Here is a 25,000-nt window from a genome sequence, read left to right as displayed (position 1 = left end):
CCAGTGTCAACATGACTGAGAAGGCACATGACCTGGTAGTAGACCAGTGTCAACATGACTGAGAAGGCACATGACCTGGTAGTAGACCAGTGTCAACATGACTGAGAAGACACATGACCTGGTAGTAGACCAGTGTCAACATGACTGAGAAGGCACATGACCTGGTAGTAGACCAGTGTCAACATGACTGAGAAGACACATGACCTGGTAGTAGACCAGTGTCAACATGACTGAGAAGGCACATGACCTGGTAGTAGACCAGTGTCAACATGACTGAGAAGGCACATGACCTGGTAGTAGACCAGTGTCAACATGACTGAGAAGACACATGACCTGGTAGTAGGCCAGTGTCAACATGACTGAGAAGACACATGACCTGGTAGTAGGCCAGTGTCAACATGACTGAGAAGACACATGACCTGGTAGTAGGCCAGTGTCAACATGACTGAGAAGGCACATGACCTGGTAGTAGACCAGTGTCAACATGACTGAGAAGACACATGACCTGGTAGTAGACCAGTGTCAACATGACTGAGAAGACACATGACCTGGTAGTAGACCAGTGTCAACATGACTGAGAAGACACATGACCTGGTAGTAGGCCAGTGTCAACATGACTGAGAAGACACATGACCTGGTAGTAGGCCAGTGTCAACATGACTGAGAAGACACATGACCTGGTAGTAGGCCAGTGTCAACATGACTGAGAAGACACATGACCTGGTAGTAGACCAGTGTCAACATGACTGAGAAGGCACATGACCTGGTAGTAGGCCAGTGTCAACATGACTGAGAAGACACATGACCTGGTAGTAGACCAGTGTCAACATGACTGAGAAGGCACATGACATGGTATGAAACTGTTTCTGTTGACCTGCACTCTATCCATCCTCATCCTTTGCTTGTTTGCATGTTTGCCAGCTGCAACTCCCTGTTCAGTCTCTTCTTACCCTTATCTAATATTTAATACATTTCTTTACTTGGCGAATATTGTCATATGAAAAGAGACTTGCTAAGAACTTTTTCTTCTACTGTGGTGGAAGAAGGAGGGATCTAACTAATGTTGCTGTCATGGTTTCCTCCCTCTGTTTCCAGGGCGACAGAGGTCCACGAGGTGTTCTAGGTCCAGACGGGTTTGCAGGTCCAATGGTAAGAGTTCAATGGTTAACGGTTATAACACCGTTATGCAAAAAAAATGAGGTACCTTACTGTAATAGCTGTGCATTAAAATGGGCAAAATTAGCTTTTTAGAAGAAAAAATATTTCAAATGCAATCATTTTGCTAGGACTGTCTGGAAGGGGTCTGAGTGGGGACGGGAAAACTGAAAAATATCTGTTATTGGCAGAAAGGTTTGGAACTTTTTTTGTTATTGGTCTATTAACCAATTTACTGCATGGTGATGTCACCATGGAAAGGCAAAACTCCCGCCCCATTCAAACCTGCTGATTAGTAAACCACTGATCAAATACATTTTTTAAAATACTTTTATAGGGTTAGTTTCATCAGCTGTTTTACAATATGAATTTTGAATGCACTGGGCCTTTAACCGCTAGCTGTGCCAGAAACAAATGATCTAAGCAAGTGGCGTGCCATTGGCTCTTTAAGACATGAATAATGAGAACGCTCCTGATCCAAAGAGATTATCCGATTATCAGTTTGAGTTCACTGCATGAGCTTCTGTTCTGAATCTGAGCCATTTCTGCTCACCTCACACACGATTTTCCCACTGTATAAGCCTCCTAAGTGTTACCCACACCTTAAGCAGAGGCTTCCAGCGGTGGTCAGGAATCAGGATAATGTTACCCAGCCACAGAGAACGTCTGTCTCTCAGACAGCCCCCCTTCAGCCCACCCTGCTCTCGCGCCGTCGGGCTGGACACACACACATTCACAGATACACACACACGGGCAGCATAGGGAGGTGGCGTCGCCACAAGACCTGTCTGCAGCCGAGCTCCCCCGCCAGAACCTGAGAACCACCAGGGCCAAGGGTCATCTTTAAGAGGAAAGGCAGTCTGAGGGAGTTTATGGCCCCGATGACAGGCACACTATCTGATGCCTCTTCAAAAGAGCAAATGGCGTGAGGAGAAGGAGGAAGCAGGGAAGGAACCAATTCAGTTCATACATCAGCACACACAGCAAAGCTCTCTCAAATGTATTCAGTTTAGTCTCAGAGTTAAGAGCGTTTATCGGCCTTCACATACTGTAGCTGGCTGTGGACTGTGACTGCCCCTAGTCTTACTCTGTCTATCCCTCAGACCTGGGTTCAAATACTATCGGTTCAAATACTTTAGCTGTGCTTGATTGAGCTTGCCTGTTGCATGGAATCAATAGAAAACACCAGGCAGGCTAAAGCAAACGCAAAAAGTATTTCAAATAGTATTGGAACCTAGTTCTACTCTCCACATATCTGTCTGAAGTTGGACTTTACCTTTGGCTCCCAGGAGGAGACAGACAAATGTTTGCATTAGCTGAACCTAATACCCAGCACATCAACCGTGCCCCGGGAAGGTATTTTCAGAGGAAATGACTGACTTCGGCCGTAGCCCTTTACCTCTGAGTGTTTTTTAAAATTGAGTCTTAAGGTTACCGTGTCACAACCTAGGAAACTGTGGAGGAGAAGAAAGGAGCTATGTGGAACGCAGGCCTGTAAAAAATGTTTTGCTCTCCTGTCCCAAACAAATATGAGCTATTTGTAGATTCACCGTACTGGCCTCAGAATCACTGATCTACAAATCACCTTGCCCCCCAAGTAACTACTCAGATTTGTGATAAAGGGCCTGTCGAGTGGCGCAGCGGTCTAAGGCACTGCATCACACTACAGATCCGTGTTTGATCCCGGGCAGTATCACAGCTTGCCACGACCAGGAGACCCATAAGGCGGTGCACAATTGGCCCAGCGTCGTCCGGGATAGGGGAGGGTTTGGCGACTCCTTGTGGCGGGCCGGGCACCTGCAAGCTGACTTCGGTCACCAGGTGTACGGTGTTTGTTCTGACACATTGGTGTGGCTGGCTTCCGGGTTATGTGAGTAGTGTGTCAAGGAGCAGTGCGGCTTGGCAGGGTCGCGTTTCGGAGGATGAATGACTCTCGACCTTCACCTCTTCTGAGTGTTTTAGAGGGGTTCATACACACCTGCTGACCCGGAGCAGAAAAAGCCTTGCCATGCCCAGACCAGGTCACAAGTAAGTCTCCACACCGTTTCACCCTTGACCTCTGGGGTGGCACCAGACCATGACCTTTAACTGCAAGAGGGACATCAGACTGCTGGGTGCTGGGAAGGAGGAAGGAAGCTCTGGAATGTTCCAGAATCCTTAGACAACACTGGGCGCCTGTCTCTGAATGATTGTATGGCTGAAATGCCCACAGACTGACCTTTAGCTACCTGGCTATGTATACTGCCTCATACAGACTAAATCATCACAGGTGTACAATCACTCTCTTTACCCACCCCCTCTCTCTCTCTTGCTCTCTCTTTACTGACCCAGATCTTAAGTGTCCAGATATCAGTCTGTATGACTCAGTCAGTCAGGGTTCCTATACTGGATACCTAATGTAGAGCAGGTGACATTCTCTTTTCAGTCCTCTTTGTCTCTGGTCATCATGAATGTGTTGTGTCTCTACCTGCAGGGTCCTAAGGGCTATCCAGGGCCATCAGGACAGCCAGGGGAACAGGTGAGTGGTTAGTGTTCATTGGGTCAGAGAGGGTCGTCACCCACATGTCCTAAACCCGCACCTTTTAGTGTTAGGAACAGGCCAGGTCACTGATCTCAGTATGGCCAACTTTGGTGCTAGAGCATGACACACCCACACCCACACACATCCACACACACACACACAGAGAGGCACAGGCAGCTCATTAGATGTATAGTCAGGTCCCTTCCTTCTCTGTGAAGAAGAAATGTTTCCCCAGTCGACACATAACATCCCAACAGAGTGCTCTCAGGCAGCACGCTGAAATCTGGTGAGGTGTTGCGATGACTTCAGCACCAGGTGCCACTCTGTGCCCTGAGGGGATTGGTCAGGGTTCAGGCTGGAACAGGAAGGGGAGGAGTTAGAGAGAGAAGAGAAGAGAGTGTTCTGCTACAGTCTGTCTGTACACACAGTCTTTCTGGGTCTCTGCCCACTATGTTACAGTACCAGAGGCAGACGCCTGGAAGCACAGAGGAGGGGAGGGGGATGGGTGTGGAGAGGGGTACACCGAGTCAGTAGACAGGGCGGCTGGAGGATAGTGGGTAAGAGTGCAGTGGAGTGGCGGGTGAGGGTGAACAGTGCCTGTTTTATTACTAAGCTGGCAGCGTTGGCAAGGGCCAATGTTTCTCTTCTTACATACTGCTCTCTCCTCTCTCTCTCTCTCTCTCTCTCTCTCTCTCTCTCTTGGCTCTCTTTTTTTCCACAGGGCATACCAGGACTCCCAGGAGTGAGTGGGGCAGCAGGTTACCCTGGCAGGCAGGTGCAGTGAATACTCTCCAGATTCCTCCATCCATCCTCTTGGTTTGACCACATTACCCAGAATTCTAACTGTGCACTATCATATGTCTGTACTCAGAAATGCATATCATGTTCACCTGTCTCTCCCCAAACTACAGTAGTGACACATTCCCAGTCTCTTAATTAGACTAGTGAAACAACAATTGACTAATGCTTTTCGCTTGAAGTATTTAGCAAAATAGCTTGAATAATTTTGATTTCCCTCTTTTATTAATTGAAGATTATATAGAAGACAGGTTTTGTATCTGTAAGACAGTGAATGTTTGAACTAAAAGTCCATGCTCAGAAATGCTAACAAGGATCTATAATGTAGCTGAGAGTAAGCTATGACCAGCATGTTTCCTTAGTCTATTTTTACTTCTAAGACAATCAGTCTATCCAATCAAACTATTCATTTCTTATCTGTGTAAAACATACCAATTTATGTGTTTTATGTGTGGAAATATACTGGGAATTGTCCTGTATAACAGACAGTCTCTCTCTACACTGTTTTGTGTGACAATGCCCTCTTCTCATGCTGGTCTCCTTTGTTGCAGGGTCTGGCTGGCCCAGAAGGTAACCTAGGTCCTAAAGGTGTACGTGTAAGTACAGCTCCCTACTTCCTGCCCTCTCCCCTCTTCCCTCTCCCCTCTTCCCTCTCCCCTCTCCCCCTCTCCCCTCTTCCCTCTTCCCTCTTCCCTCTTCCCTCTTCCCTCTTCCCTCTCCCCTCTTCCCTCTCCCCTCTTCCCTCTCCCCTCTCCCCTCTTCCCTCCACTGCCTCAGCTCTGTTAGAGGGAATACTTAATTTCCTGAAGGGATCAGACAGTGTCAGGCCTGCAGCTTGAGCTGATCCAGGTCCTGTGTTATGTTAACAAGGTACTGGCTCCCGCTGCAGACAATTCAACGGGGACAGGTCTGGGATCTGTGTTTGCTCAGTATATTGTCTGCTCTGTTGCGAGAGCTTCCCATTTCTTTCTTCAGGAGGAAGCACAGGCATGCTCTCTCTCTGCTCGAGAACAGAGGGGGGGAATAGAGGAGGGAAGAGATGAGAGAGAGGGTCAGGGAGAGAAGAGAGAGGGTCAGGGAGAGAAGAGAGAGGGTCAGGGAGCGAAGAGAGAGGGTCAGGGAGAGAAGAGAGAGGGTCAGGGAGCGAAGAGAGAGGGTCAGGGAGAGAAGAGAGAGGGTCAGGGAGAGAAGAGAGAGGGTCAGGGAGCGAAGAGAGAGGGTCAGGGAGAGAAGAGAGAGGGTCAGGGAGAGAAGAGAGAGGGTCAGGGAGAGAAGAGAGAGGGTCAGGGAGCGAAGAGAGAGGGTCAGGGAGAGAAGAGAGAGGGTCAGGGAGAGAAGAGAGAGGGTCAGGGAGCGAAGAGAGAGGGTCAGGGAGAGAAGAGAGAGGGTCAGGGAGAGAAGAGAGAGGGTCAGGGAGAGAAGAGAGAGGGTCAGGGAGAGAAGAGAGAGGGTCAGGGAGCGAAGAGAGAGGGTCAGGGAGAGAAGAGAGAGGGTCAGGGAGCGAAGAGAGAGGGTCAGGGAGAGAAGAGAGGGTCAGGGAGCGAAGAGAGAGGCTCAGGGAGAGAAGAGAGAGGGTCAGGGAGCGAAGAGAGAGGGTCAGGGAGCAAAGAGAGAGGGTCAGGGAGAGAAGAGAGAGAGTCAGGGAGAGAAGAGAGAGGGTCAGGGAGAGAAGAGCGAGGGTCAGGGAGAGAAGAGAGAGGGTCAGGGAGAGAAGAGAGAGGGTCAGGGAGAGAAGAGAGAGAGTCAGGGAGAGAAGAGAGAGGGTCAGGGAGCGAAGAGAGAGGGTCAGGGAGAGAAGAGAGAGGGTCAGGGAGAGAAGAGAGATGGTCAGGGAGCGAAGAGAGAGGGTCAGGTAGAGAAGAGAGAGGGTCAGGGAGCGAAGAGAGAGGGTCAGGGAGAGAAGAGAGATGGTCAGGGAGCGAAGAGAAAGGGTCAGGGAGAGAAGAGAGATGGTCAGGGAGCGAAGAGAGAGGGTCAGGGAGAGAAGAGAGAGGGTCAGGGAGAGAAGAGAGAGGGTCAGGGAGAGAAGAGAGAGGGTCAGGGAGAGAAGAGAGAGGGTCAGGGAGAGAAGAGACAGGGTCAGGGAGAGAAGAGACAGGGTCAGGGAGAGAAGAGAGAGGGTCAGGGAGAGAAGAGAGAGGGTCAGGGAGAGAAGAGAGAGGGGTCAGGGAGAGAAGAGAGAGGGTCAGGGAGAGAAGACAGGAGGGTCAGGGAGAGAAGAGAGAGGGTCAGGGAGAGAAGAGAGAGGGTCAGGGAGAGAAGAGACAGGGTCAGGGAGAGAAGAGAGAGGGTCAGGGAGAGAAGGAGAGGGTCAGGGAGAGAAGAGAGAGGGTCAGGGAGAGAGAGAGAGAGGGAGAGAAGAGAGGGTCAGGGAGAGAAGAGAGGGTCAGGGAGAGAAGAGAGAGGGTCAGGGAGAGAAGAGAGAGGGTCAGGGAGAGAAGAGAGAGGGTCAGGGAGAGAAGAGAGAGGGGTCAGGGAGAGAAGAGAGAGGGTCAGGGAGAGAAGAGAGATGGTCAGGGAGAGAAGAGAGGGTCAGGGAGAGAAGAGAGAGGTCAGGGAGAGAAGAGAGAGGGTCAGGGAGAAGAGAGAAGAGAGAAGAGAGGTCAGGGAGAGAAGAGAGGGTCAGGGAGAGAAGAGAGAGAGAAGGGTCAGGGAGAGAAGAGAGATGGTCAGGGAGAGAAGAGAGGGTCAGGGAGAGAAAGAGAGAGGGTCAGGGAGAGAAGAGAGAGGGTCAGGGAGAGAAGAGAGAGGGTCAGGGAGAGAAGAGAGAGGGTCAGGGAGAGAAGAGAGATGGTCAGGGAGAGAAGAGAGGGTCAGGGAGAGAAGAGAGAGAGGGTGGAGCATAGATAAAATGATTTGGAGGAGGGTATGAAGAGGTGGAGGACTAAAAAGGAAACACTTGGTTTGCTCTGTTAAAGTATGGGAAGTGTAAGGGGTATCCCTCACAGGTTGTCCTTTGTGTTATGCATACATGATATGTTCATATCAGAGACAGAATGACAACAGCCTATTAGGAAGAATACAGGACATCTCTGGCAGATTGCCATGGCTGAAGAATGTGGAAAGAGAGAGAGAGGGGGGGGGAGTAGATGAAAGAGAGAGACAGAGAGAGAGAGAGAGAGAGAGAGAGAGAGAGAGAGGGGGGGTAGATGAAAGAGAGAGAGAGGAGGAGATGGAAGAGAGACAGAGAGAGAGAGAGAGATGAAAGAGAGAGAGGAGGAGATGAAAGAGAGAGCGAGAGAGAGAGGAGGAGATGGAAGAGAGAGAGACAGAGAGAGAGTGAGACAGAGAGAGAGAGAGAGGAGGAGATGGAAGAGAGAGAAAGACAGAAAGAATGGAAAGAAAATATGAAGGAAGAGAGAGATCAGAGACAGAGAGAGAGAGAGAGAGAGAGGTGGAGATGAAAGAGAGAGCGAGAGAGAGAGAGAGAGAGAGAGAGAGAGAGGAGGAAATGAAAGAGAGAGCGAGAGAGAGAGGAGGAGATGAAAGAGAGAGCGAGAGAGAGAGGAGGAGATGAAAGAGAAAGAATGACAGAAAGAATGAAAAGAGAATATGAAGTGAGAGAGAGATCAGAGACAGAGAGATATTTAGTCGTCTCCTGTACATGGTGTATTATTGCTGACTGAAGGAACATGTGATTCTAGTTAGGAAGAAACCAAAACATTGCAGATATGCTGCCCGTCCGCCACTATTCCAGACTGCTGTCTGCTCTTATTATAGAAATCTCCTGTCCCCCACACTGGACTAGACTCTGTAGTAGCCACCCTATGCCTTGATGACAGCTTTGCACACTCTTGGCATTTTCTCAACCAGTTTTGCCTGGAATGCTTTTCCAACATTCTTGAAGGAATTCCCACATATACTGAGCAGTTGTTGGCTGCTTTTCCTAAACTCTGCAATCCAACTAATTCCAAACCATCTCAATTGGGTTGAGGTCGGGTGATTGTGGAGACCAGGTCATCTGAGGCAGCACTTCATCACTCTCCTTCTTGGTCAAATAGCTCTTACACAACCTGGAGGTGTGTTGGGTCTTGGTCCTGTTGAAAACAAATGATTGCCCCACTAAGCACAAACCAGATGGGTTGGCGTATCACTGCAGAATGCTGTAGTAGCCATACTGATTAAGTGTGGCTTGAATTCTAAATAAGTCACTGACAGTGTCACCAGCAAAGCACCCCCACACCATCACATCTCCTCCTCCATGCTTCATGGTGGGAACTACACATGCGGAGATCATCCGTTCAGCTACTCTGCGTCTCACAAAGAAACGGCGGTTGGAACCAAAAATCTGATTCACGCAGTCTCCTCTGAGCAGATAATACAGGTCTTCATCAACTTTGCCATCTCTTTGTGAGATGCAGAGTAGGTGAACGGATGATCTCCACATGCATAGTGCCCACCATGAAGCATGACGTGTCTGTTACTTGAACTCTGTGAAGCATTTGTTTGGGCTGCAATTTCTGAGGCTGGTAACTCTAATGAACTTATCCTCTGCAGCAGAGGTAACTCTGGGTCTTCTTTTCCTCTGGCAGTCCTCATGAGAGCCAGTTAAATCATAGTGCTTGATGGTTTTAGCGACTGCACTTGAATAAACGTACAAAGTTCTTGACATTTTACAGATTGACTGACCTTCATCTCTTGAAGTAATGATGGACTGTCGTTTCTCTTTCCTTATTTGAGCTGTTCTTGCCACAATATGGACTTGGTCTTTTACCAAATAGGGCTATCATCTGTGTACCACCCCTACCTTGTCACAGCACAACTGATTGGCTCAAACACATTAAGAAGGAAAGAAATTCCACAAATTAACAGGCACACCTGTTAATTGAAATGCATGTCAGGTGACCACCTCATGAATCTGGTTGAGAGAAGGCCAAGAGGGTGCAAAGCTGTCATCAAGGCAAAGGGTGGCTACTTTCAAAATTTTGATGTCTTCATTATTATTCTACAATGTAGAAAATAGTACAAATAAAGAAAAACCCTTGAATGAGTAGGTGTGTCCAAACTTTTGACTGGTACTGTACATATGTAGGATCTTAATTTGAGCCAGTTTGCTACATGAGGAAAATAATCCTGCAGAAACTGGAAATGTAAATTTTGGTGTGGGGGGATATAGTTAATATAGATTTTTTATAGGGGTTGATACAATTTTAGTAAGGGAAAATTAAGTCTGAAATTTCATAGTGTATATTACAAATTTCAGAAGCCTTTTTAAACCTTGCACGAAAGTTCTCCGGCAACAGGGTGATCAAATTGAGATCCTACATCTGTAAGTACTGTACCATCAGATATATGGTGATTTATCTCTGTGTGTGCTGTACTGTAGGTTCATCAGCATTCCTGTTAAACTTCCACTGTCTGTGGGTGACTGATGAATGTTCAGTTCAGTACAGCTATGCTACAGTTCAGTAACGCCCCCTGTCCTAATCCATCAATAGACAAAGTAAAGACATGTTTCAGGTTTCAGCTTTTACTAGTCATATGTACAGGATACACCATCCAACAAAATGCTTACTTGAGGTTCCTTCTCCACAATGCAACAACAATAAGAAATAATAAAGATAAGAATACCAACATAAAGTAAATGCCTGAATAGAACTGAATAAACACAATTTAAAGTCCAATATTTACAAGTGTTTTGGGGAAGTGGGATTGGGAGGCAAGACTTTACATTTGTACAATCTGTCCAAATGATATCTTCCTTAGATGTTAGATATGATTATAAGACTTTATTAAGAGGTCTTACATGCTCATGACTTTGCAGTATACCTCCAGGTTAAGTGTTACACATGTTCAAACGGGTTCAGCTGTAACTAATGTGTGTTTGTGTTTCAGGGTTTCATTGGTCCTCCTGGTATAGCTGGTCCACCAGGGCTAGAAGGGGAGAGAGTAAGTATCACCTTTTTATCTTTTAGTTAACCTTTATTTAACTAGGCAACCTTGATTCATATGTGCACCTAATTAAGTGTCTGTCTGGAATGATCCATTATGCTGTCTATTTGGATTAGGTCTAGGATGTAACCAAGACTACTGGTTAACTCACCATGTCAGTTATACTCCTCTTGGACCTTCATGTAGAGTGTCGATGGTCATGAACATAGGAAAACTCTGATCTAACCAAAGGCAATTTATGTTGTATTTCATCTGTTTTGGAGCTTTGAAGCAACAGGAAAATGTGTGGTTAGCCTTGTTAATTGTAACTTATTTATAGATACAAATGTTTGCTGATACTTACAAAGCAGTTGATCCATGTACATTGGTCTCTCCTCTGGGAGTTCTTCCATAAGGACAATAAAATGTCTAATAACTACATTTTCCACATTGTTGTATGAGTGGAAAATATGCTCTTTCTAAATGCTGTAGTACAGTGTTTATGATCCCCAGTGTTTATGATCCCCAGTGTTTATGATCCCCTAATACTCAGCTTGCTCTCTTAGCCTGGCAGTAGTGTCCAATCAAGAACATACATTCATTTGTTCTGTGGGGGAGGTCTTTAGGATAGAATCTTTTCATATCAATTACTCAGTAAATGGCAGTCACTTTTCCACACCTGAGAGTTAAGTTACATTTTCCCTTTTTTTCCCAGGGTATTCCTGGTCCGGTTGGGAAGAATGGTCCCAAAGGAAGACAGGTAATGGATCCCACTACACCCACACCACACAGCTTTGAACCCAGAGATATTACTGGACAAGTAAAAGGGGAACATGCCACATTCATCTCTGTCAATAAATGTGATCCAAATTGTGGAAAAAGTTATTTGCTATCAAGATGGTGGAAGGCTGGGGGGTAACTGGAGGGGGTTGAATCACTACAGCTCCTAACAGAGAAGGGGATGGGAAGGGAGAGGAGAAAAAACGAGAAAATAGGGGAGGAGAGGAGGAGGCGTGAGGAGAGGGGGAAATACCGATGGGAAAGAAGGGTTACACAACCCCTAAACATGTATATCAGGTACTCCTAAAGAAGTAGTACTTTACCCTCAACACAGGAAGCCCGACATCATTTGTATGCTGTGAGTGTTCGCCACTAATGTGCAAATTCACTGCACACAGTCGGTGACTAAATTAAAACATCACACACAGACAAAAATAAAAGATTACTCGTGAAATAAAAACAACCTCTGGACAGGATGCCAACAACAGGAGTTTATGCGTAGCCTGGCATTTTGTTCGGCATTTGAGTGATTCTCTCTCAGTGCCAGTTAGGGTGGCATAGGAAAACAGTGTCTCAGATGTTTTATTTATTTCACCGTTATTTAACCAGGTAGGCAAGTTGAGAACAAGTTTTCATTTACAATTGCGACCTGGCAAGATACAGAGAGAGTAACTAAAGGCCTTACATAGGGAAGTAGGTAGCCTAGCAACAGGGGGTTAGGACTCATCAGAACATCCCACAATATGCAATAAAGATCATTGTGTAGGCAGGCAGGGAGGGCCAGCATCCTTTACACTGTTCCACCTGACAGGCCCACAATGAAGAGAGATTATTACCTACGAGCGCTTGAATATCTAAAGAGTACCATAAACTCATAACTGAACTGCCAAAACTGTGTAATGAATAACTTTTGTTTTGTGTCCAGGGAGTTGTTGGGGGTGTTGGTGAAAGGGGCTCTCCTGGTCCTGATGGTGACCAGGTAAGATCTACATCCCTCCTCCTCCTCTTAACCTGTTGCCAAATTTGTTGTTCAATCTCTAGTAAAAACTCAGACCCTACAGGAAGTATTTAGTGCAGCCCTGCTTTAGATGCCCTATGTCTTTTGATAGATTAGCTTTGCTGAGCTGGGCTGAACTGGGCTGGGCTGAGAAATGTAATGTGTATCCTGCTGTAGACAGAGGAGTTGTTCTCATTTGGCCTCAGAAATGCTAGGGATGACTCTATACAACCTCTGTATGGTTTAGATTAGAACACTCTGTGCACTGTCTCTGTTTCTGGATCTGTCATTGAGTATGCTTACACGCACACAATAATATGATTAGTCAGATTAATATAATAGATTTATTTAAATGTTTCCAAATGATTCCTTAATCCTGTTTACATGGACACACCTGAAATCAGGCTACTGATGGGACTTTGATAAATGCAGAAAATAACCAATCAAAATAGACATTCTACCACAGTGACCATGTTATTTTTGGGAACGCTATTTGATTCTGAGTTCGGACATATAAAGTTCATATGTGAAAATTATTTCTAAGATGCATACTTTCAGTTGTTCCAAACTCACTTCACTTGGGCAAAATAAGGAAGCTTGGATCTAACTTAGCCCATCTGTAAATAGCCCATCCATCCAACCAACCAACTACCTACCTCATCCCCATATTTGGTTTTGTTTTTCTGCTCTTTTGCACACCAGTATTTCTACATGCACATCCTCATCTGCACATATCACTCCAGTGTAAATTGTAATTACTTTGCCACTATTGGCCTATGTATTGCCTTTCCTCCTTACTTCATTTGCACACACTGTATACAGATTTTTCTATTGTGTTATTGGCTGTATGATTGTTTATCCCATGTATAACTGTGTTGTTTTTGTCGCACTGCTTTGCTTTATCTTGGCCAGGTCACAGTTTTAAATCAGGACTTGTTCTCAACTGGCCACCTGGTTAAATAAAGGTGAAATAAAAAATAAAAATAAAAGTGACAACCGAGATAACACTAATGTGACGTATTCAAAACACTACAATCAGAACCTATTTCAGTGTGAAGTTAAGATGTTGTTATACTGTATATTGTTTGTGTGTACTCAAACAAGACATGGACACAAATGCAATTTATATAGTTTTATATTTCAACATACCTCATTACATCAAACAATAAGCACACATACAGTAAATATATTTTGCATATGCAAAGGAAGAAAAATATTCAAATTTGTACTACTGTACTGTATCTTAGATCAATTGTATAGATAAAGAAACTGTCAAATCTAAATCATAAGTCAAGAAACAAATACTCCATTGAGAAAACTAAATCAGTCATGTCTGTTGTTTTGGTCTGGCCATAGATTGTCATCAACATCACAGGTGTTATTTTCATAGTCGCCTGAATATCATCAGAGATTACTCTCCTTGTTCTTGGTCTTCCTCCACCACCTCTACCACCACCTCCACCTCTACCCCCACCCCGCCTCCACCTCTACCTACCCCCATCTCCACATCCATCTCTACCTCCACCTATACCCCCACCTCCACCTCTACCCCCACCTCTACCTCCCTCCACCTCCACCTCTACCCCCACCTCAATCTCCACCTCCTCCTCCACCTCTACCCCACCTCCACTCTACCACCATCGATACCTCCACCTATAGCTCCACCTCTAACCCAACCACTACCTCTACCTACACCTCCCCATCCACCTCCATCTCTACCTCCACCTCTACCCCCACCTCCACCTCTACCTCCACCTCTGCCCCCACCTCCACCTCCACCACTACCCCACCTCCATCTCTACCTCCACCTCCAACTCTACCTCATCTCCACCTCTACCTACACCTCCACATCTAACCTCACCTCCACCTATACCTCCACCTCCATCTCTACCTCCATCTCTACCTCTACCTATACCCCCACCTCCATCTCTACCTCCATCTCTACCTCCAACTCCACCTCTACCTCTATCTATACGTCCACCTCTACCTATACCTCCACCTCTACCTCCACCTCCACCTCTACCTCATCTCCACCTCCACCTATACCTCCACCTCTACCTCCACCTCTACCTCCACCTCTACCTCATCTCCACCTCCACCTCTACCTATACCTCCACCTCTACTTATACCTCCACCTCTACCTATACCTCCACCTCTACCTCCACCTGCACCTCTACCTCTACCTATACCTATACCTCCACCTCTACCTCTACCTCCACCTCCACCTCCACCTCCACCTCCACCTCTACCACCTATACCACCACCTCTACCTCTACCCCACCTCTACCTATACCTCCACCTCTACCCCCACCTCCACCTCTACCCCCACCTCCACCTCTACCTCCACCTATACCTCCACCTCTAACTCTACCTCCACCACTACATCCACCTCCACCTATACCTCTACCTCTACCAAGTTTGCTTCCATTGTTCTCAAAACACAGAGTACTCACCTGTGGCCTTTTGATCCATACCAAAGGTCTGATTACAAAGTGAACATTTACGTAATTTACGTAATTAGTGTTTGCACATGTGAAGAGTGAAAGTGATCAATTGGTAATTGAGCTTAGCTTGTGCTTGTAAATGTACTGTATAGCTCTGGATGGATGAGCTCAGCCCAGGCCCAGCGGTCTGTAACAAATCAAATCAAATGTATTTATAAAGCCCTTCTTACATCAGCTGATGTCACAAAGTGCTGTACAGAAACCCAGCCTAAAACCCCAAACATCAAGCAATGCAGGTGTAGAAGCACGGTGGCTAGGAAAAATATCTGTTAGAGGGGATATCTGTATTGAGTGTGTCGGGCAGAGTTAATTCAGAACGGCAGTTAGAGGGGATATCTGTATTGAGTGTGTCGGGCAGAGTTAATTCAGAACGGCAGTTAGAGGGGATATCTGTATTGAGTGTGTCGGGCAGAGTTAATTCAGAACGGCAGTTAGAGGGGATATCTGTATTGAGTGTGTCGGGCAGAGTTAATTCAGAACGGCAGTTAGAGGGGATATCTGTATTGAGTGTGTCGGGCAGAGTTAATTCAGAACGGCAGTTAGAGGGGATATCTGTATTGAGTGTGTCGGGCAGAGTTAATTCAGAACGGCAGTTAGAGGGGATATCTGTATTGAGTGTGTCGGGCAGAGTTAATTCAGAACGGCAGTTAGAGGGGATATCTGTATTGAGCTGGAAATGTATGCTGCAGATGATCAACTTTAACTTTTACACTGTAAATACACTGTAAAACCCCTGTAAAAGCACTGTAAAATCACTGTAAAAGTACTGTAAAAGCATTGTTTAATGTAGACTTACAAGCAGTAAAGAAGAGAGTTGTGTAGTATGGTTAGCTGTATCTGGGTATGCCAGCCTGCATGATATAGTCATTTGGAGAAAAGCTTTATTATCCTGTGTGTGTGTGTGTGTGTGTGTGTGTGTGTGTGTGTGTGTGTGTGTGTGTGTGTGTGTGTGTGTGTGTGTGTGTGTGTGTGTGTGTGTGTGTGTGTGTGTGTGTGTGTGTGTGTGCATTTCTACCCTGTACTCATGATGTTCCTGTGCTCTTTTCCAGGGGCTTGCTGGAGGTGCTGGCATGGGGGGCTTTCCTGGCCTAAGGGTGAGTATCACACAACATTACATTACACACCATGTCTTAATTCATCTGTGTTTTTATCCAGATCCAACGTTTTTAGCTTTATGACATTGTGCGTTTAGTGTTGTAGAGGTTGACTACAGTAGGATCTTCCCACTGACTTTGAATGTAGTGTACATTCATTCATTTTCTCATTCATTCATTCTGGTATGTTTGATTTTGATGCAGTTCAGGGAAGATGGGATGTAGCAGGGCTGATGCTATTGATTACTCTCTACAGTACTTCTCTCATACAGTCTATTATAAACACATCAAGCTAAACCCATATTTGTCTGTAGATGAGATGTTTTGGATACTGGGAGAGTTAAATGTTTGATGAATGGGGAATCTGCTCTGACTTGCTTTAATAAATGGAAATATCTAGCTAGTGCCAGTGCTTTCAGGCAACATGCAAATTCTCCAGCAGAGGTCTGAATGGCAACAATATATTCCTCACCCTGCCTGCTACTGTGCAATGCTTAGTGCTGCACCATGACCTGCCAAAAGCTTGTAGGCCTGTCAAGCCTTGGGCTGAGTGAGAGAGAGGGAGAGGGAGCACAGAGACAAAAGGAGAGAGAGAGAGGTGGAGTGAGAGAGGGAAAGGGAGCACACAGAGAGAGCAAGAGAGAGAGAGAGAGAGAGAGAGGGAGAGAGAGAAATGTGGAGTGGGAAAGAGAGAGAGAGAGAGAGAGAGAGAGAGAGAGAGAGAGAGAGAGAGGGGGGGAGAGAGAGAGAGAGAGGGAGAAAGAGCAAAAGGGAGAGGGAGACAAAAATGGAGAGAGTGCAAGAGAGAGAGAGGGAGAGAGAGAGAGAATCTCTGTAATAAATGTGAGAAGTAAATGTCAAATTGGCTTTCTTCCCATCCATCGCACTACTGACCATATATACACCTTACACACACAAATTAATTAACATGGCCCCTCAAAAGAATTGGGCAAAATCTTTGCTTGCTTTATTGACTTTAATAAAGCATTCGATTCTTTTTGGTACAAAGGGCTATTCTACAAAATTCTCCAAAGCGGGCTGGTGGTAAGGTGTTTGATTTAACTAAATGTATGTACACAGAAAACAAGTGTGCAATACAAATCTAAAACCAAAGAACATAATTATTTTCACAATGTCGAGGAGTGAGACAAGGCTGCAGTTTGAGTCCAAACCTTTTCCACATTTATATCAATGAATTAGCAGACATGTTGGACCATTCTGCAGCCCCAGGACTCACACTATTTAACACAGAGGTAAAATATCTGCTATATGCTGATGACTTGGTTCTTCTTTCACCGACCAAAAAAGGTCTTCAACAGAACCTTAACATTCTAGAGAAATATTGCCATGATTGGGCCCTGGCACTATATTTCAAAATCTAAAATCATGATTTTCCAGAAAAAACCCAGATGTCAGAAACACAAATATAAATTCACCCTGAACAACATCATAATTGAACAGACTAAAAATGACTCATAACTTGGTCTGAGTGAGAGAGGGGGAGAGAGAGCACAAAGACAAAAAGAGAGTGAGAGTTTCCTCAGCTATAATTACAGCAGCCGGCCGTAACTCAACCTCTACACCGTAACTTAACTGTAAATTGACTTGACTACTGTTACAAGATGCCCGCCAGGCAGCATGGCCCCCGGCCCTCCAGGTTTCTGATTTGACTCAGATGAATGGCTCTGACCTATCCCTACAAATCAACCTCTTCTCTCTGGACAGGACAGGACATGACTGGACATGGTCAGGTCAGGCTGCTGGAGGTTAGGCCTGCTGGGGAAAAGCAGCCAGCTCTAATCCAGCTGTGACATAAATTGGAGGCTACATTTGTAGGATACCGACACAGTAGTCCATGTAAAGTACACGTACCGCACAATAACTGTTTGTCGGAAGCTTCATGAAATGGGTTTCCATGGCCAAACAGCCACACACAAGCCTTAGATCACCATGCACAATGGCAAGCGTCGGCTGTAGTGGTGTAAAATTCGCGGCAATTGGACTCTGGAGCAGTGGAAACGCATTCTCAGGAGTAATGAATCACGCTTCGCCATCTGGCAGTCCGACAGATAAATCTGGATTTGGCAGATGCCAGGAGAACGCTATCTGCTCGAATGCATAGTGCCAACTGTAAAGTTTGGTGGAGGAGGAATAATGGTCTGGGCTGTTTTTCATGGATTCTTGCAAGGCCCCATAATTCCAGTGAAAGGAAATCGTATTGCTATAGCATACAATGACATTCTAGACGATTCTGTGCCAACTTTGTTCGAAGCCTATTTACCCAACACCAATGCCCGACCTCACTAATGCTCTTGTGGGTGAATGGACTCAAGCCCCCTGAGCAATGTTCCAACATCTAGTGGAAAGCCTTCCCAGAAGAATGGAGGCTGTGATAGCAGCAAAGGGGGGACCAACTCCATATTAATGCCCATGACATTGGAATGAGATGTTCAACTTTATTGTAAGAGCAGGTACTTTACATGAAATATCTCTCAAAGATGATCTTGTGAATAACAGCGCTAGACTAGGAAGCTCAAAGTCCACAATGTCTCCCTGTCTGAAATCAGACAGATGAATGGATCATTACTTTCATAGGCCTAATGTAGCCATCGTTAAGGGTTTATAAGGCCTACATTTGAAGTCTGAAGTTTACGTACACTTAGGTTGGAGTCATTAAAACTCATTTTTCAACCACTCCACAAATTTCTTGTTAACAAATGATAGTTTTGGTAAGTTGGTTAGGACATCTACTTTGTGCATGACACAAGTCATTTTTCCAACAATTGTTTACAGACAGATTATTTCACTTATAATTCACTGTATCACAATTCCAGTTGGTCAGACGTTTACATACACTAAGTTGACTGTGCCTTTAAACAGCTTGGAAAGTTACAGAAAATAATGTCATGGCTTTAGAAGTGTCTGATAGGCTAATTGACATCATGTGAGTCAATTGGAGGTGTACCTGTGGATTTATTTCAAGGCCTACCTTCAAACTCAGTGCCTCCACAAATCTGGTTCATCCTTGGGAGCAATTTCCAAATGCCTGATGGTACCACGTTCATCTGTACAAACAATAGTACGCAAGTATAAACACCATGGGTCCACGCAGCCTTCATACTGCTCAGGAAGGAGACACGTTCTGTCTCCTAGAGATGAACGCACTTTGGTGTGAAAAGTGCAAATCAATCCCAGAACAACAGCAAAGAACCTTGTGAAGATGCTGGAGGAAACAGGTACAAAATTATCTATATCCACAGTAAAATGAGTCCTATATCGACATAACCTGAAAGGCCGCTCAGCAAGGAAGAAGCCACTGCTCCAAAACCGCCATAAAAAAGCCAGACTATGGTTTGCAACTGCACATGGGGACAAAGATCGTACTTTTTGGAGAATGTCATCTGGTCTGATGAAACACAAATAGAACTGTTTGGCCATAATGACCATCGTTATGTTTGGAGGGAAAAGGGGGAGGCTTGCAAGCCGAAGAACACCTTCCCAACCATGAAGCACGGGGGTGGCAGCATCATGTTGTGGGGGTGCTTTGCTGCTGGAGGGACTGGTGCACTTCACAAAATAGATGGCATTATGAGGACGGAAAATTATGTGGATATATTGAAGCAACATCTTAAGACATCAGTCAGGAAGTTAAAGCTTGGTCGCAAATGGGTCTTCCAAATGGACAATGACACCAAGCATACTTCCAAAGTTGTGGCAAAATGGTTTAAGGACAGCAAAGTAAAGGTATTGGAGTGGCCATCACAAAGCCCTGACTTCAATCCCGTAGAAAATTTGTGGGCAGAACTGAAAAAGCGTGTGCGAGCAAGGAGGCCTATAAACCTGACGCAGTTACACCAGCTCTGTCAGGAGGAATGGGCCAAAATTCACCCAACTTATTGTGGGAAGCTTGTGGAAGGCTACCCAAAATGTTTGACCGAAGTTAAACAATTTAAAGGCAATGCTACAATATACTAATTGAGCGTACGTAAACTTCTGACCCACTGGGAATGTGATGAAAGAAGTAAATGCTGAAATAAATCTTTGTCTCTACTATTATTCTGACGTTTCACATTCTTAAAATAAAGTGGTGATCCTAACTGACCTAAGACGGAATTTTTACTCAGATTAAATGTCAGGAATTGTGAAAAACTGAGTTTAAATGTATTTGGCTAATGTGTATGTAAACTTCCGACTTCCACTGCTTTCAAATAATCTACGAATGGTCTATAAAGCCTTATAGAGCATTATAGGTGGTTTGTTTAAATGATGACCATAGTGTGCCTACAGTAATGGTTGTCAGTACTGGGCTCTGTTACATCAGACACTTTGCCTCAGAGAAAGTAGGTCCCACTGCAGAGACAAATATGAATTCAGCTCTATGAATGTGGGACACTTCCGTCACGCTGGTTTTGGAATCACATATCCTCCAGCCATCATTAATGGGAGAGGAACCCGGCTAGTGTGGCCGTGGTGACCGATTCCTCATGTCACCCTGTCTGCGCCCCGCCCTAGGAGGAAGTCTTTTAAATTCACATTTCAAACAAATTGGTGGCATCTCCTCATGTGATTGATATCCATCTCTCTAACCTCACCACCCCCCCCACTTCAACCTCACCCCAACCTTATGCAGGAGGCAGAGAGAGAGACAGACAGGAGACAGACAGGAGACAGACATGCAGGCCAGACCCTGTCTAGCCTCCATTCTTTCCTCATGCCTCCTGTTCTGTGCTCTGTTCCAAAACTCTTCTTGCTGCTGCATATTTTTTCATAGATTTTTACTTGAAGCATTGTGACCTAATTCTGGAGAGCTTCTTTATAAACAAACTCGTGGCAGTGAGCCTGAATGCTGCTAGATTCTAAAGTTCAGCCATGAGGATCAGGTCTGCTTGGTGTTTGACAGACAGACTTGGTTGTCTTGTGTGGTTTGGTCTGCCATCCATTGTGTATCATTCTTTACTGATTGTCATGGTTTAATGATCCTTGTGATGGGAGAATGCACAGCTGGTGCAAGAACTGGGGAACTATTTCTCACGTGGCCTCTGACCATAAGATGAGTTGTAAGGAAAAATAGTTATTTCAAACAAACTACTGACAGCCTACACTATGTCTGGTGAAATAACTGGAGAACAAAGATGTTTTTAATGGAGAAGCACAACTGCAACTGTAGTTTCCATAAATATAACAGATGATTTAACAAACCACTCCATGTTTTACAACTGCTTTCACTAATTGATCCTCGGCTGATCTTATAGTAAATGTTCTACGTAGTCGTCATATTCGGGGCGGCAGCGTAGCCTAGTGGTTAGAGCGTTGGACTAATAACCGGAAGGCTTGCGAGTTCAAACCCCCCGAGCTGACAAGGTACAAATCTGTCGTTCTGCCCCTGAACAGGCAGTTAACCCACTGTTCCCAGGCCGTCATTGAAAATAAGAATATGTTCATAACTGACCTGCCTGGTTAAATAAAGGTAAAATAAAAAATTCAAGTCATGATTTACCAAGGTACTCCTCATGTTTTACAATGTGAACAACCCTAAATGGTTTCCAGGACAGCGGCTGATGGAATTTGTTGTAGAGGTTAAGCAGCAGGAGGCGGAGGTCTCTGTTCAGGTGTACAGGCTGTCTCTGATGAGGGGGTGCTGGTGACAGTCCCCTCAAAGCACAGTAATGGGAAACAGACCCACACCGGTTCACATGGAACAAATGGAACCACTTATAGAACTGACCCTCTGTCCCACGCTACACTTACACAGATAACCTGCTGCATCAGTCTGCCGAATGGGAGAGAGGGCACACAACATAATCATAATCTTCCTCATCATAAGTAACAAAGTCAATGTAATTACAATGATTAGAACCATTATTATAATAATAATTAATCATGAACCGTGCAGTGCTAAAGAACATACAGTACAGTAGGTGTCTCTTTAACTGCCTGCCTGCAATAGAAGACTCCTTGTTCAGCAGCACAGTGTCCGGTCACTCCTACCATCTCTGTGTCGCAGCTAATTAGATGTGATGTTCCTGTCCTGCGTCCGCTCACATGGGCGGCCTAACCCCAAACGGACGCTTTAGTGTCAGCACAGGAACAGCTTGGAAGTCATCATAGCTAGGTGTTGGCTCTGAAACACGTCCTTCAAAATCTGTCCCCATAAAACAGAGCATGTATAATATACACGGTATACTTCGTGTGTGTGTGTGTGTGTTTGTGTTTGTATTTGTGTATATTGTATCTTATCCTACTGCTCCTTCTCTCTACAGGGAGACCCAGGGCCTGAGGGACAGCGAGGACTGACTGGCATAGTGGGAACTATGGTAACTACAGACCCTCCTCTCTCCCCTCTCATCCCCTCTCCTTCTCTCTCCTCCTCTCTCCTCTCCTTTCCTCTCCTTCCCTGTCCTCTCTCTTCCTCTCCTTTCCTCTCCTCCTCTCTCCTCTCCTCCTCTATCCTCTCCTCTTCTATCCTCTCCTCCTCTCCTCTCTCCTTTCCTCTCCTCCTCACTCCTCTCCTCAACTCCTCTCTCCTCCCCTCTCCTCTCCTATCCTCATCTATACTCTCCTCATCTCTTCTCTTCTCCTCGCTCCTCTCCTATCCTCCCCTCCTCTGTACTCTCCTCTCCTTCTCTCTCCTCTCCTATCCTCCTCTCTCATCTCCTCTCTTTCTCTCTCCTTTTCCTTCCTTCCTCCTCTCCTCTCCTCTCCTCTCCTCTCCTCTCCTCTCCTCTCTCTCCTCTCCTCTCCTCTCCTCTCCCTCTCCTCTCCTCTCCTCTCCTCTCCTCTCCTCTCCTCTCCTCTCCTCTCCTCTCCTCTCCTCCCTCCTGCACCTCTCCTATCCTCTCCTTCTCTTTCCTCTCCTCTTCTCTTCTCTCCTCTTATTCTCTCCTCTCCAGTAAGTCATTTCTTATATCGGCCCCTGTAACTTCCTCTGTCTGTCCTCTTTTCAAAATGGCTGCCACTGAGGAGTCCCTCCTCTCTTGTTCTCTCTCTGACAGGGCCTGGCGGGAAATGCGGGGCTGCCTGGATTGAAAGGTGATAAGGTGATCTAAATATTTATATTATTGTAGTGTATCTGGGAATGTCCTAGCCCAATGTGTGTATGAGTGGGGTGTGTGTCCAGGACATGGGGAGGATGATGGGATAGGATGGGAGTAGCTGAACAGAGGAATGATGATTTGATATGCACATACAGTACCAGTCAAAAGTTTGGACACGCCTACTTTGAAAACTATGAAATAACACATATGGAATCATGTAGTAAACAAAAATGTGTTGAACAAATCTAAGTATATTTGAGATTTGAGATTCTTCAAAGTAGCCAGCCTGCCTTCATGACAGCTTTGCACACTCTTGGCATTCTCTCAACCACCTTCATGAGGTAGTCACCTGGAATACATTTCATTTCAATCAATCAATCAAATGTATTTATAAATCCCTTTTTACATCAGCACCTGGAATACATTTCATTTCAATCAATCAATCAAATGTATTTATAAATCCCTTTCATTACATCAGCCGATCAGCAAAAACCATCAAGCGCTATGATGAAACTGGCATTTATGAGGACCGCCACATGAATGGAAGACCCAGAATTACCTGTGCTGTAGAGGATAAGTTTATTAGAATTACCAGCCTCATAAATTGCAGCCCAAATAAATGCTTCACAGAGTTTAAGTAACAGACACATCTTAACATCAAGTCTTCAGAGAAGACTGAGCGAATCAGGCCTTCATGGTTGAATTGCTGCAAAGAAACCACTACTAAAGGATACCAATAATAAGAAGAGACTTGCTTGGGCCAAGAAACACGAGCAATGGACATTAAACTGGTAAAAATCTGTCCTTTCGACCGATGAGTCCAAATTTGAAATGTTTGGTTCTAACCGCCGTGTCTTTGTGAGACGCAGAGTAAGTAAACAGATGATCTCCGCATGTGTGATTCCAACTGTGAAGCATGGAGGAGGAGGTGTGATGGTATGGGGGTGCTTTGCTGGTGACACTGTCTGTGATTTATTTAGAATTAAAGGCACACTTAACCAGCCTGACTACCAAAGCATTCTGCAGTGACACGCCATCCCACCTGGTTTGCGCTTAGTGGGACAACCTCCAGGCTGTGTAAGGGCTATTTGACCAATAAGGAGAGTGATGGAGTGCTGCATCAGATGACCTGGCCTCCACAATCACCCGACCTCAACCAAATTGAGATGGTTTGGGATGAATTGGACCGCAGAGTGAAGGAAAAACAGCAAACAAGTGCTCAGCATATGTGGGAACTCCTTCAAGTCTGTTGGAAAATCATTCTAGGTAAAACTGGTTTAGAGAATGCCAAGAGTGTGCACAGCTGTCATCAAGGCAAATGGTGACTACTTTGAAGAATCTCAAATATAAAATATATTTAGATTTGTTTAACACGTTTTTGGGTGCTATGTGATTCCATATGTGTTATTTCATAGTGTTGATGTCTACACTATTATTCTACAATGTAGAAAATAGTAAAAATAAAGAACAACCCTTGAATGAGTAGGTGTGTCCAAACTTTTGACTGCTAATGTACATGCCAGTAGTCAATGTACAGTAGCTGTTACTATGAGAAATAGAAATGTGTAAATCCTTGCTAATTGTTTCCCCATTCCAGCTCTGTAGTACAACTGTCTGAGTTTGTTTTACTTTCCTAACAATTACACAGTTCCTCCATCAAACTGTTGGTCTTGAATGCTGCTTAACTATTGAGTGATATATCTCCTATGGGATGGGTTCGATAGAAACATGTCACTCATAATCCCTGGACAGGGGTGGGGAAACTGTGTGTCCTCCTCAGTGTGATTGTATGGTTGTGTTGTTAACGCTGTCCTCTGATGTAAGCAGGGTGGTTGTATTATATATCTTGTGACGCTGTAACATTCAGGGCGAACCTGGACTAAGGGGTGAACCGGGAGAGATGGGTTACCAAGGTGACAAGGTAGGATCGCAACACATTTCCCATCAGTCTGAATAACTCATTGATTTGTTTTTATCATGAACAGGACATTCTCCAGATGCATCATAAGGGTCTTTACTCAGTCAACACGGCTGTGATGCTAGTTTCAAACACATACTGTATGCAGTGCTGTAGCCAACTCTTAGCATACCATACATGCATAGCAGATGTATAGGCAACGATAGAAGGCTAGGGTTGGGTTCAGCACATGCAATATGGATATGAAGCTACTATACGTTGATGATCAATACTCATACAGATGGAGATGATAAAACTCAGCTCTGCTGACAGTTAGACACACACACAC

General features: G+C 45.2%; 1 protein-coding gene across 2 annotated transcripts in view; it reads left to right on the top strand.

Moving 5' to 3' along the window:
* Positions 1-25,000, top strand: part of LOC112233914 (collagen alpha-1(XXIV) chain-like) — a 260,500-nt gene that overhangs the window by 60,769 nt on the left and 174,731 nt on the right. For both annotated transcript variants that reach the window (XM_042322354.1, XM_042322355.1), the window contains exons 7-17: positions 1,096-1,149; positions 3,629-3,673; positions 4,398-4,451; positions 5,026-5,070; positions 10,310-10,363; positions 11,061-11,105; positions 12,051-12,104; positions 15,676-15,720; positions 21,981-22,034; positions 22,713-22,757; positions 24,622-24,675. In XM_042322354.1, the coding sequence (XP_042178288.1) occupies positions 1,096-1,149; positions 3,629-3,673; positions 4,398-4,451; positions 5,026-5,070; positions 10,310-10,363; positions 11,061-11,105; positions 12,051-12,104; positions 15,676-15,720; positions 21,981-22,034; positions 22,713-22,757; positions 24,622-24,675 (549 nt within the window). The remainder of the gene's footprint in view (positions 1-1,095; positions 1,150-3,628; positions 3,674-4,397; positions 4,452-5,025; positions 5,071-10,309; positions 10,364-11,060; positions 11,106-12,050; positions 12,105-15,675; positions 15,721-21,980; positions 22,035-22,712; positions 22,758-24,621; positions 24,676-25,000) is intronic.

This window comes from Oncorhynchus tshawytscha, linkage group LG05 (genome assembly GCF_018296145.1).
Source record: "Oncorhynchus tshawytscha isolate Ot180627B linkage group LG05, Otsh_v2.0, whole genome shotgun sequence".
Taxonomy (NCBI): domain Eukaryota; kingdom Metazoa; phylum Chordata; class Actinopteri; order Salmoniformes; family Salmonidae; genus Oncorhynchus; species Oncorhynchus tshawytscha.
Note: the sequence above shows the minus strand (reverse complement) of the source record. Positions and strands in the feature narration are given on the sequence as shown.